This window comes from Diabrotica virgifera, chromosome 3 (assembly GCF_917563875.1).
Source record: "Diabrotica virgifera virgifera chromosome 3, PGI_DIABVI_V3a".
Taxonomy (NCBI): Eukaryota; Metazoa; Arthropoda; class Insecta; order Coleoptera; family Chrysomelidae; genus Diabrotica; species Diabrotica virgifera.
In genome coordinates, this window is record NC_065445.1 from 37,696,352 (window position 1) to 37,710,337 (window position 13,986).

The 13,986-nt window shown below is 32.1% G+C and overlaps 1 protein-coding gene across 1 annotated transcript in view; it reads right to left on the bottom strand.

Moving 5' to 3' along the window:
• The window catches only part of LOC114326030 (sperm-associated antigen 6-like), a 194,417-nt gene that overhangs the window by 12,030 nt on the left and 168,401 nt on the right, over positions 1–13,986 (bottom strand). The window contains exon 7 of the mRNA XM_028274233.2: positions 2,635–2,820. Within this exon, the coding sequence (XP_028130034.2) occupies positions 2,635–2,820 (186 nt within the window). The remainder of the gene's footprint in view (positions 1–2,634; positions 2,821–13,986) is intronic.

Here is a 13,986-nt window from a genome sequence, read left to right on the forward strand (position 1 = left end):
TCACCCATCCATATTAGCACTCAAAAGCTACTCCACTCCTAGTAAACAGCTATACCACACTGGCACAAATCTCTAACTCCCTGTCTATCAACAAAACTATACCTATCTACACCGAACCTCCCCATGTTTTCTTTTCAAAACATATAAAAACATACTACCTGGACCCAAAAGAAAACTTTCTAGAAACCATTAATGGAAGATGGCCTGAACACCAATACATATATACTGACGGATCCAAGTTGAATGGAAAAGTAGGCTGTGCCTTTTATGACGCAAACTCTTCCCAATATTACAAGTTCAAGCTACCAGATGAGTGTTCCATATATACCGCCGAAACAATTGCCATAGCAAATGCATTTAGATACGTCCAGTCGAGAAACACACAGAATCATGTTATATTCACTGACAGTAAAAGTGCAGTTGACCGAATAACAAACTTGAAATCATCGAAAAACCTTACTAACATAGAGGCAGAAATATTAAAACTGAACTTTGAAGCAACAAAACAAAGGAAAACAATAACTGTAGTGTGGATTAAAGGGCACTCAGGAATAAAAGGTAATGATGCAGTGGATACACTAGCCAAATCAGCCACTGACACAGGCTACCATCTAACCACCAATATTGTTCCATATACAGATCTTACCTCCAAGTTTACTTCACATTTAAAACAATTGTGGCAGCAAGAATATAATTCATCAGTCACAGGGCTTAACTATGTCGGCCACCAAAATAACATACCATTGAAAAGCTGGTTTCATGAATTAACCAAACGAAACTTCATTGTTACAATAAACAGAATAAGATCTAATCATGCTATGACTCCTTTGTACAAATATAAAATAGGACTGGATGAAAACCCATATTGTCCATGCGGAGAAGTTGGTGATATGAACCATGTAATCCTAGAATGTTCAAGAAATAAGAAGAGCATAGAATCATTTTTCGAAGAAATGGTAAATCTCAACTTTGTTTTCCAACCAGTCTAAATTGTATAATTTTTAGTAATAATATTAACTTATATCAATGTTTGTATAATCATTTAATTCGTTGCAAAATGAAATTGTAAAAAACTAACACCATTGTAAGCAATTCTGCGATACAAAATATTATTGTAAGTGTGTTCACGAAAAAATTAACAAAAAAAAAATAATTAAAAAAAAAAAGTTAAAAAAAAAGTAAAATAATGATAAACAAATAAAAAAAAAACAAAAAAAAACAATGAAAAAAAAAGGAAATAAAACTAAACAAAATACTACATAAATAAAGCATTAAAAAAAAACAAAAATATAATTAAAAAAAAATAAAAAAAAATATACATATAAAAAAATGCACTAAACAGAAACACACATTTTACTAACACAATAACATTTATCCTAGGGTGTGAGAATTTGAAAAATCAATTTATTTATATTGGATCAAAAAAAAATGCTCCCTTTATATTTCATAAATAAAAAATAAGTCTGGCTAATTGGTTCATGCCAAAGCCAATTATAAAAAAAAAAAAAAAAAAAAAAAAAAAAAAAAACCATAATGCTAACGAAGTCTTGATAGTAGAGGGCCAGCAGATCGAAAGAGTAAAAAAGTACACTTACCTAGGAACACTTATAACAGAAAATAATGACTAAACTGCAGAACCCAAAGTCAGAATCGAAAAAGTACGTTCTAATTTTATGAAAATGAAAAAGGTCCCATGTAGCAAAGATTTAACATTAGCGCTTAAAGTACGCCTAACAAAATGTTACGTATATAGTGTACTAGACTATAGAGTGGAATCATGGATGTTAAATGTAGAGACAATTAGATGACTTAACGCCTTTGAAATGTGGACCTATAGAAGAATTATGAGGGTTTCCTGAGTAGATAGAGTTACGAACAACGAAGTACTAAAAAGAATAGGTAAAGAGAAGGAAGTTGAACTTACAACTAAAGAAAGAAAACTACAGTATCTCGGATATGTGATACGGGGAGAGAAGTTTGGCATCCTGCGACTCATAAAGTAAGGAAAGATAGATGGCAGAAGAAGCATCGGAATAAGACGAATTTCATGGCTGAAGAACCTGCGATAATGGTTTGGATGTAGCTCAAAACAACTATTTAGAGCTACTGCCTCAAAAATTAAAATAGCTATGATGATTGCCAACCTCCGTAGCGGAGATGGCATCTGTTTACCTATTTATATCCCTCAGAGACAGTGTAGGTATCAAATCAAATAGTTAGGAGAAAAACTGGTGTTACGGACTCAGTTAAAAGAATTACAGCACTGAAATGGAACTGGGCGGGACATGTTCCCAGAGTTAGAGATGGAAGATGGACCAAGGGAATTTTAGAATGGAGACCTAGACACAGACACGATGCTTATAATAATCGAGGATGTCCTAGGTCTCCATGACACGATGCTTATAATAATCGAGGATGTATATCCAGTACAACTGGATTCAGTGTGCTCAAGATCGGATGCAATGGAATTAATAACGGGAGGCCTATGTTCAACAGTTGACTTAAAATAGCTAATGATGATGATTGTGTTCTAAGAAACTAACTAATCTGATTACATGATTAATTTTTTGCATTAAAGATACATTTACATCAAAAGATAATATATTAAATAATTTAACAGTTCCTTTTACTTACTTTATCTAATAGAGTTTCTGGATATCCTGGAGAATAATATCTAACGATCTCGTCAGGGAAGCAGGAATTAATTACTGCTATATACTCAAATAGGGTCGTACCAGGTTTAGCTTCTATCATTTGAACCTTCTTCAGTCCACCTGTCGTAACGAACAGTCGTCTAGCTTTAGAATCTTGTGGTAAGAGCTGAAAGGGAAAAGTAAGCGTTTTAGGATAAACATTACTTTTATGCACTTTTACTAAACGAACAGTTTCTTATATATTTGTATTGATAAGTAAAAAACCGCTTGTATAAGCTAAAGAAATTAGAAGCATTCTAATTATGGTGTAATCGACGGATCCTAAAGATAATCGTGGGTTTCGCGCACTTCCAATAAAGATGTTCTTCAAACAATGGCGTACTGAGCATGGTTCCGTGGGTTCCGCGGAACCAGGGCCCGGGCCCCATAGGGACCCGTTCTAACGCGCTCTTTGTTTTTTTTTCTAATTTAATGGGGACATTTTGCACTACACAAATACACAATAGAAAATGTAACTTCTTAATAAATTTTTATTTTTGTGTAGGTATTTATAAATAAAAAGGAAGAATACCTATTTATCAAAAAATTTGAAAACAAAATTTATTAATAAACACAGGGAAAAGTATTGTAAGGTTCTGTACTTGTTTTACCTGCTAAGACCGAAGCCCTGGTTTCAACATATGTAAAGAATTACCGCCTGTACCTTTTAACTCAAAAACTTATATTTATATCAGCACGTTTCATGGATTAGTTGTAAACTAGAAGGTTGTAAAACTTTGGAAATTGACACAGTCATTGCAAGTTTTATACGGAATGTTATAAAAATAATCCCAAGACAATAAAACTCACGACCGACGGTATACGGTAACCACTTTGGATTTGAATACCTTGATAGTAAAATTATAATACCAATATTTTATTTAAACTTTACTCTGATCATTGATATAATGTTCAATGTTTTAGACGTTTCTTCCGACCAGAGATATTATTTATAGCATTCCAAATTTTTCTTGTGTTTGCACCAGCTTCATGGATTTTATTTTGATATAAGTCATTTTTGTTTTTTTTTTAACAAACTGTTAAGCTTATTTCTATAGTTTTTGTAATCAACATTACAAGGGCGGATCCAGGACCGATTTTCGGGAGGGGCCATAAACTTTTTTTGGGGAGGAGTACCAGAAGTACGGGGGTAATTTTTAAACATTATGGTTACAATGGTGAGTTTTAAGTTACTTTTCACACACTTTGAGAAGTGCCTTAAAACTAACCATTCCTGCCATAGTACCGATTCCTACACATTTCTTCGGATCCAAGTGCAGTTCTTTCAACAAGTTTAATACTATTTTTCCAATGCTTCTCCTGCCAGGCCTTGTTCTTTCCCTCTTTCTTGATTTTCACTAATTATTTTTAGGTTTTCATAAGCGTCAATGAATTTGACAAAGTCTTCACGAATGTTATTATTGTGTATGTATCCCAAATTTAGAGAAAGCTGTTCCACGTGGGATACGTCAGTCGTTTCATCAAATATTATTTGTTCAATTATTTCTTCACCACAACATGTTATTAATTGATTTTGACTGCTGCTACTAATGCATGTTGCTCAGGAAGATGCTGTGGATAGGTGTTATTTAAGAGTCTTATCTCCTGATGCGATTTTAAACCTTAACACTGTGGTGCTAAGGCAAAACCCGATATGTCAAAAAACGTGTTTTTGCAGCAGATGAGTTTAAAAGTTCGCGGTGTTGTTGTAATAGTGGAAATATCGGAAACAATTTTATTATCTACTGATTACATGGATGCGTTTAGCCATGTAGGGATTTGTCATCACATTCTTCATCGCTCAATGTACATATTGGCATTAAAAACGAAAAATCGATAATTTTTGACATATCGGGTTTTGCCTTAGTACCACAGCAATTTCCCTCATTCCTAGATCCAGCATCTTCGTCCAGAAGCATAAGGCCATCATCACGATGGTCTCTTGAGGAATATTTTGTCGACCTAAGAACACTATAGACCCTACTATTGGTCGTAGTCTTTCTTTATTTTTTGTTTCTGTTTAGACCTCTGAGAGTCTATCTGGTTAATGACTGACTTTTGAGGGTTGCGATAACTTTTTAGAAAATCCAGCTCAACCTGAACGCACTCCTTGTGATATGATGTTTTTTCATGGGTTTATATGACTCCGTCTTTGCTCATGAGTTTGGCGAAAGATGTTAAAGGTTTCGTGACAAGGCTTTGGGCTGTCATCCCGTTATTGTGACCATATTTTTCATTAGAAAAATGAAACGCAATATTTGTAAAACAATTCCTTTTGACTGTGCGAAAATACCAGCCAACAGCCAAGTAACGCTTCACTTCTTTTTTATTCTTTGTGTGTATAGGATATGCAAATTTATACGATTTTGATGGCTGTCAAGATCGTTCTAACAATTGGCACTCTGTAAAATTATCAACATTTTGATTTATAAAAAACCCTTTATAAAATAAAGTCATTCTTGAAGCTTCTCCGTTACTTCTTTTTTTTTTCAATTCTAGTCCAGAAAACGTATTTATCCCCTGTTTTGTACATATATATGTGTTTGAAATTAAAAACATTTGAACTGCAAATATTTAAATATATATTATTTTAAATTCTCGGAGGATCCGCCCTTGCAACATTAAGAGCGTAGGCGCAAGTATTTTACAAATATCCCTACTTTTTCTTTCTTTACACAGAAAAATTACGTGTAGTAAAATTCTCGCTGGTATGGAGACGTAAACATTGGTTGACAATGACATTGTCATGATTAACTTAGAGATGGCTTTTGAATGTTCTTGGATAACCGTTACTTGTATTACCGCTTAAATTATTAATTCAGTTAATTAATATGATAATTTTTTAGCTGAAAAGTGGAACGAGAGACAAATCAAATCGAGAAGAAATACCTCTTTGATTCTGTAAAGTCCAAGAGAGTAAGTTACAAGAATTATCGTTATTAAAATTATTTGTGACACCAAGTAAAAAAGATACTTGGATCTCAGGAGATTATTGTTGAGAGAAAGAGAGGAGAGAGATTTGGAGTTTATTGAACGAGTCCTGGTCAAAGGAAGCCTGGCTTGTGTTTCTGGAGAAATAGTTGCTGGTAACCTGCTGGATTGTTTGCTGAGAACGGAGAGGGCTTTGATTGGTAGCCTAACATAATCAACAAGGAGGAGTTGTTTGGGTCAAGAGGAGACATCATTGTGTGTGAATCAAAAAGGTCAGTCAATAACCTATGTGATAGATTTTTTTATAATCAGAAGTTAATTTTTTTTACGTAAAAGCATATGAATGTAAGATTCCAACATTTCAAAAATTTAATAGGAAGTATAAGTAATTTTGCGAATACCAAATTTGTTTGTTTAGCTGGTTTTATTAATGGTATCAAGAACAAAGCGATAAATATTTTTTTGAATTAGATTAATTTATATGATATGATAAAGGTTTCATTTGGACAATTATGCCCACAGGATTTAATTGATAAATTTATAGAGCATTGTTTTTGATAATAAAGGTATTTGTATGTGTTTATTTATGATTTTTCTATTTATTTCCTTTTCCTATTTTATCCCGGTAAGGATCAACTAAGAGATACTGAAACCACGAGAAAGGATAAGTATAACCTAAGAGAATTTAATTAAATTTTTTTTTTTTGACCAAAGGCACCCTGAGATTTTTTCTTAATATTTTTATGTATGATTTGCGTTAATTAAATAATTGATCAAATAAATAATAATTAATATAAAAGTAATAGAAAGCAGATCATAACAATATTATGTATATTGAAAATTGACATGTGGTATTCTTGTAGTAGAGTAATCTCAAAAAAATAATAACAGTGAAATTTGTACACCCCATAAAGAATAAATGGGGGTTTTGTTCCCTTAAATCCCTCCAAGCATTTGTGTACGTTCCAATTAAATTATTACTGCGGTACCAGGTACCATTAGTGAAACACAATATTTTTAAAACTTTTTTGCCTCTTAGTATTTTTTCGATATGCCAGTTCTTATCGAGATGCGGATTCTTTTTTAATATGTTTACAGTTATGTTTACATTTTATGGGGGTTTTGTTCCCTTAAACGCCCCAAATGTTTGTGTACGTTTCACTTAAATTATTACTGCGGTACCATTAGTTAAACACAATGTTTTTAATACTTTTTGCCTCTTAGTGTTTTTTCGATAAACGATTTTTTATCGAGATATTAATATGTTTCAAAATATACCTAAAAAATGTAAATTCCGAATAAATTTTCATATTATTACCAGGTCCCTATAATCTTACTTACTATGTAAAAATTTGTGTTGGATTTTAAAATTGTTCAAAATATCTCGATAAAAACTGGCTTATCAGAAAATTACAAAGGGACAAAAAAGTTTTAAAAACATCTTATTTAACTAATGGTACGACAAGAATAATTTAATTGGAACGTACACAAATATTTTGGGGAATTAAGGGAACAAAACCCCCATAAAATTTTTAGGGGGTGCACAAATTTCATTTTTATTTTTTTTAAGGTGTACCTGCCATAATAATGCCGCATGTTCATTTTCAATAAAAAATCTCTAACAGTTTTCGATATATTCGAAAAAATCGATTTTCATTTTGTAACTTCAATGGGCTGTAACTTTTTTTATGTGCACATTTGTACTAAGGTAAGTTAGATTCAATCGAACTATTTTTGGTTCCAGAACATGTGATTTAATTTATGACCTGTATTTTTGTTACACCTTGTATATTTACAATTACTGAAAGACGTGATTAATTCATTGCTAGTAAATATATTGGGGCGATTCTTACCACGGCTTATGTACAGGTTGCTATAATAATACCGAAAAAATATGTGACCTTTTAATAAAAAATTGACCTGCTCCTTGGTTTTCAAAAATGTCGTAATTACTGATAATACATCTGTTCCATTTTCGTTCGGCCACCCTGTATATAGATGTACATTTAAATTGTAAATATAATTTTTTATATGAAATATTCCATCATCTTTTACAATATAAAGCTATAAATAAAATAAAAATAGACGATATATGCATAAAGCTATTAAAAAGTACATCATAATTAAAATTTTATCTTTAATAAAAAATATACACCATTTTATAGCACATAAAATTCGAGTGCCACAATTAAATAAATGAATATAAAAAATACGATATGAAAAGGAAAATAGCTGTCTAATTAAAAGTTGGAATAAAATTGCGAGAATCATTTTCCATAACTTTTTTAAACTTGCTTTATAACATGTAATAAATGAATATGCGTTATAAAAGGCTTTATATTATATTACATGCTTTATAATGAATATTTTTTCTGTATTTTTAACACGAGTTGTTGTACTGATTCAGTTTATACGTGACAATAAGCAGGTTCCCAAGGCACCAAAAAATCTTTCGAGGAAAGCAATCGTTTACAGTTTACACCACCCAAATCGTAAGTACACAAATCATGTTCAAACTAAGAAGATTTCCTAAGAAAGGGAAATAAGCACAAATGATAATGCTTCGAAACGCATGAAAAAATGGAACATTCCCTAAAAACTACAGACTAATCAGCCTACTATCATCAATAGACAAGGCGAAAACGGCGGGTCCGTTGGGAAAAATATTCCCATGAGATTTTTTTGCATAATCACATTCGTGAAACATCCCAGAATAAGGTTCAAGAAGTCGCCCACGTGAAAAGTGGTTCAATTTTTTTTAACAATTTTTTTTAATCAAATTGCAAAAATCAATATTTTTGGCTCGGACAATTTTTTTGTAGGTTTTTTGGACCATTCTGGATAAAAAAGGTCTCGTATAATTTTTCTTTAAAGTTGATCGTTTTCGAGTTATAAGCAATTTAAAATTGAAAAAAACGAAAAATGTCGATTTTCAAGGCTTAATAACTCGGTTAAAAGTTATTATTATGAAAGTCAGAAAGTGACTAAATCAAAGTTTAATGCCCCACTACAAGATCCTGAAGAAATTTTTGTCATTATTTTATTACCTACTAAGCTGTTATTTTTAAGTAATAATAATAAGCGCCATGCACGTGGTAGGCGGCCGTAAATGTGAGTGCAAGTAAGATGCACAATTATTGAACTGCCGGAGTGGCATCTCTCTCGCACTCAGCATTTACGGACATTTACGGCCGCCTACCACGTGAATGGCGCTCATTATTATTACTTAAAAATAACAGCTTAGTAATAAAATAATGACAAAAATTTCTTCAGGATCTTGTAGGGGGGCAATCAATTTGATTTAGTCACTTCCTGACTTTCATATTAATAACTTTTAACCGAGTTATTAAGCCTTGAAAATCGCCATTTTTTGTTTTTTTCAATTTTAAATTGCTTATAACTCGAACACGATCAACTTTAGAAAAAAATTATAAGAGACCTTTTTTATCCAGAATGGTCCAAAAAACCTACAAAAAAATTGTACGGGCCAAAAATATTGATTTTTGCAATTTGATTAAAAAAATTGTTAAAAAAAATTTGGCCCACTTTTCACGTGGGCGACTTCTTGAACCTTATTCTGGGATGTCTCACGAATGTAATTATGCAAAAAAATCTCATGGGAATATTTTTCCCAACGAACCCGCCGTTTTCGTCTTGTCTACAGTAAGCAAGGTTGCAGAGAGGGTAACACTATACTAAATTTACAATCAAGATGCAGTAGAAATAAACAAAGCAAGACACGTTAAATGCTACTAGTTACTAGGAGCACTCCCGAATCATAATTTACAATAATCTATATACATTGTAAATCCCAAATCATGATTTCCAAAGTTTATACATTTGTAATTTATGATTCGGGAGTGCTCTTAGTAGCATTTAACGTGTCTTGGTTTGTTTATTTCTACTGCATCTTGATTGTAAATTTAGTATAGTTAGGTCAAAAAAAAAAGAATCTGCAACAATTGGCACGATAGCGGAAGCACAATTTAGTTTCAGCTACCAGTGGAAGCTACAAGTGCTACAACCTTTCATCCTACTTAGTCAATAGAAAGTTCAGGATCAAATAGGGCACGTCCTGTCTGAAGTTGAAATGATCGAGGCTGGAGCGCCAAAAAGGGGGAGTACTGTCACCATTTCTGTATACCATATACACTGCGGACACACCAATTAGCCCGAAAACTTCTGTCTATATAACAATGACACAGCAATAGCAGCGGAAAGTCTGGATCCAAACCTAGCGAAAAGATGCCTACAAGATGCTCTAAGTCAGTTGAAAGATTGGTGCATTTAATGGAAAATCACAGTAAACCCAGAAAAATCACAAGTAGACATGTTCCACAAAAGATTCGGCAGTCTGGAATGCCAAGTAAGGATGTACAACACACAATAAGTATATAGAATGGTCAAACCATAGACTCGTTGTATCCTATGGTTGTGAAACCTGGGTAATGACGAAAAAAGATGAAGCCGAACTCAGGACATTCAAGAGAAAGATACTGAGAAAAGCATATGGCCCTGTGCAAGAGGAAGACGGCACATGGAGAATCAGGAGAAACGACAAGGTTAATGAACTGAATGAAGGGTATGATATTGAGGGATTTGTGTAAAGTCAAAGACTGTCATGGATGGGACATCAGCGACAAGAAGATACGAAAACGACAAAGAAGATATTACAGACCGAGAGAAAAAAATTCTTGACATAAAGAAACTTTATTAATATTTAAGAAAGATCGACTTGGCATATTGCCTAAGAAATATATCTTTGTATGTAAGATATAATTTTCTAAAATATTTCAAATAAATTCTACTATAGCCAAAGAAATATATCTTAAACATGATTGAACTATCACTTTCTGGCAAACTTCAAACCCATTTATCAGAAAGAAATTACACTTGATGTTAATTAATTTTATTAGTCATAAAAATATATTTTCTACACATTACAAAACTATTCTTTCTGAGCAATAATATTTCTTAGTAAGGAATATTATTAATAATTAATGTATTTAATGTTAAGAAATATATTTCGCAGAGATAAACGTATATTTAGAGTTAAGTTAATATTTCTTGAAAATAAAGTGATATTACATACGGCGAAATAAAAATCATTGTGTTAAGGTAAAATTATTATTTATTAATAAAACAAGATATAAAACGTTACTATTACATACAAATATTTTCTCCACTCTTAAACCACTGGCTTCTACACAACAATAAAAGGATGGAGAGGCAAATCCAACTTCCTCAAATTTTCCTTCTTTTGTTAATAGCACTTTGTATATCAGCAATTCACTAAAATAAAATCGTTATGTAGAAAGAGTAAACTTACTTTAATAAATTTTTTTTTATAAAGATATAGATATTTATTTTGACAAATTTGGGAAATACAAAAAAAATAGAAATACACGGCCCCACATAAGAACTATTAATACTAATAATAATCATTCATATTTAGTTTAAACATGGCATTATTTAACCTACACACCTTTGTTTATTTTTTTCTTTTTGTTAATGAAATATTAATTATTTATCTGTATAATATTAAGTCACACAATAAACATTGTTTAGCTAAAACAAGAGGGAAAATACAACCAATGTAAAACATTGAAGCAGACATAATAATATGTAATTTTCTTAATTTTTATAATCTAAAAGAGACAGCATACCTAATCATTAAGAAATTTTATTACGGGAAAGTATTATTAGTTTACATCTAAGTCATTTAATACATATTAACTAATTCACGGTTTTCGGCAATAACATTTCTTAACCATAAACATATATTTCTTTTAGACTAACTGATTTCTTTATCTCAAATAAATTAACAGAAAACATCCTCAGCGTTGCACCCGCCATGTTTGATATAGCGTTGTATTGTATATTTTTATAGAAGACGATACATTCAAGAAACCTATTATAGTTGATACATAAGTATACACATTTTTAAAAAGGTACTTACATGTATGAAGTTCTACCATTTCTGGAAGGCCCCGCAGTTGGTTAATAACTCCTTTCTTAATATTGTTCTGAAGCTATATATTATATCATTCTGTCCAAGCTTTAAATTGTGGCATATATCCCAGTTAGAATAATAAGCTCCTTTATTTCAGAGTCGTCCATCATTATACCTAAAAAGCATATAAAGATACTATTATGTTTCTTTTTTAACCATTCGGATACGCAACAATATTATTATTACATCTTAAATTACTCAATATACTTTTATTTAATACCTATATATGTACGTACCTTCAAAATATCCGCAAATTTTTAAAGAACACCAATAATTCCAAAATCCATCTATATGAACATGAACATATCACGCCATCTTGACAAACACTGACGACTAAATCATAAATAGTTAATCTGCGCAATTCTTTTGTGGAAGAAAATCTCTTTGCAAGTAACATTTCGGCATTAATGACAAAGTTTTTATTTTATAACCACAGTTACTACAGAGGGTATTTCTGAAGGATTATTTCTTGTGGTTTAAAATATTTATTTGATTGCAAGAAAATTTCTTGTTCACAAATATAAATATGGATTAACTTAACATTATATTTCTTATACTGCAAAATATTTGTAGTTTTCAATTTAAGAAATAAAAACTTTAGGATAAAAAAATTAAATGTAACCATTAATGCATTTCTTAGTATTGAAGAAATTATTTGTAAGAAATTATTGAGTTGTGTTTAAAAAACTCGTTTCTTTATATATGAACCGGTATGTTTAAGTTAATAGGATATGTTAACTTTTAAGAAATATTGCTCAAAGAAATCGGTGTTTTAGGAGAAAAGAAATTGTTCTCTCGGTGAGTGGAAGCCGGTAGGAAGGCGAAAAAAGGAAGCCCCAGGACGAGATGGTTGGATGACATGGAAGACGACCTGAAAACCATGAATATAAGACAATGGAGGAGAAGGGCGCAATAGAGATCTGAATGGAAGGGCATAGCCAGATAGGAAAGACCCATCCGCAGGGTTATGATGCCAAAAGGAGAAGAAGAAGAAGAAGAATGTTCAAACCAAACAAAATATTTGGGAGTGCTAATATACAAGAGAATGACATACACACCACAACAGCACTAGCACTAAGAGCAGGACGTTAAAAAGCACGCTAAGATCTCTTATTGGAAGAATAGTTTGGAATTGGAAGAAGTTAAGCCTCAAAAGGAAGTTGAATGGCAAACAATATTATCATGCCAGCCTGGCCAGCCATATAGATCAGCAGCTTAGAACCAAATCGGTAAATAAGAAAGTATTCAAATAGCATATATTATAATGGAGGCTGTGAACATTAAAACATTCATAGTCATGCTAAAGGTTCCTATACAGAGAAATCAAAGAGGTAAGGATTCTAGATAACATAAATAAAAAAGCGTACGAAATATTTAACAAACTAAGAAATCATCAGAACGACAGTCTAAGGAACTTGACGAATTATGACTAAACAGACCGAGGTAAAAAACCAAGGTCACTCATTTGGAGAAGGACGGGCACACATTTGGAGGAGAGGTTATTCTAGCTAGAGGATTCACAGAAAGAAAGTTAAATAAGGAAGAAAGGCGCATAACGTCATCCCTACGAAAGCGGCATCACCCCAAAAGGTTTCTCGGATGCCCTATTTCACAGGGCATCCAAGATTAAAAACAATTAAAGTCTTCCCAACTATGTCTACGATTGGAGAGAGACAGCTTGGGGGTCAGGGAGGTACCGTCTCCATGAGGCACAATTTTTTGTGAAACTTGTACTTCATTACAAATTAATGTTCTGTTGACTATAATCCTCTATTCATGTTCAGAAGTTGTATGCATACTGTATTGTTTACAAATTAATATTTTCTAGCGCAATACTGTGTAGACTAGCAGTTTAGAGGTTAACGAAATTAAAACTCAACCTTGTCGAATACCGGTATTTTGATACCGAAGTTCATTAGGACATTGTTGCATGTTTTACATATACTTTTTTGCTTCTCTAGAAGCCGAGTCATTTGTAGCCTATCATTTGTAGTTGCTATAAAGTATCTTTCAATATTATTAACATAGACCAAGGTTCAGCGTATTCAATTTACATATTAAATCAAGTGTACATAAAGTTCCAATGCATGTGATTGCTTATACACAAATTAATTGTTTTTTGTTAACTTCCTTTGTTCTTTATTACAAAATACTATTGCGCTGTATACAACTATACAGGGTGTCCCGAAAAGATTGGTCATAAATTATACCAGAGATTCTGGGGTCAAAAATAAGTTGATTGAACCTCACTTACCTATATACAATAGTGCACACAAAAAAAGTTACAGCCCTTTGAAATCACAAACTGAAAATCGATTTTTTTTCATATATCGAAAACTCCTAGAGATT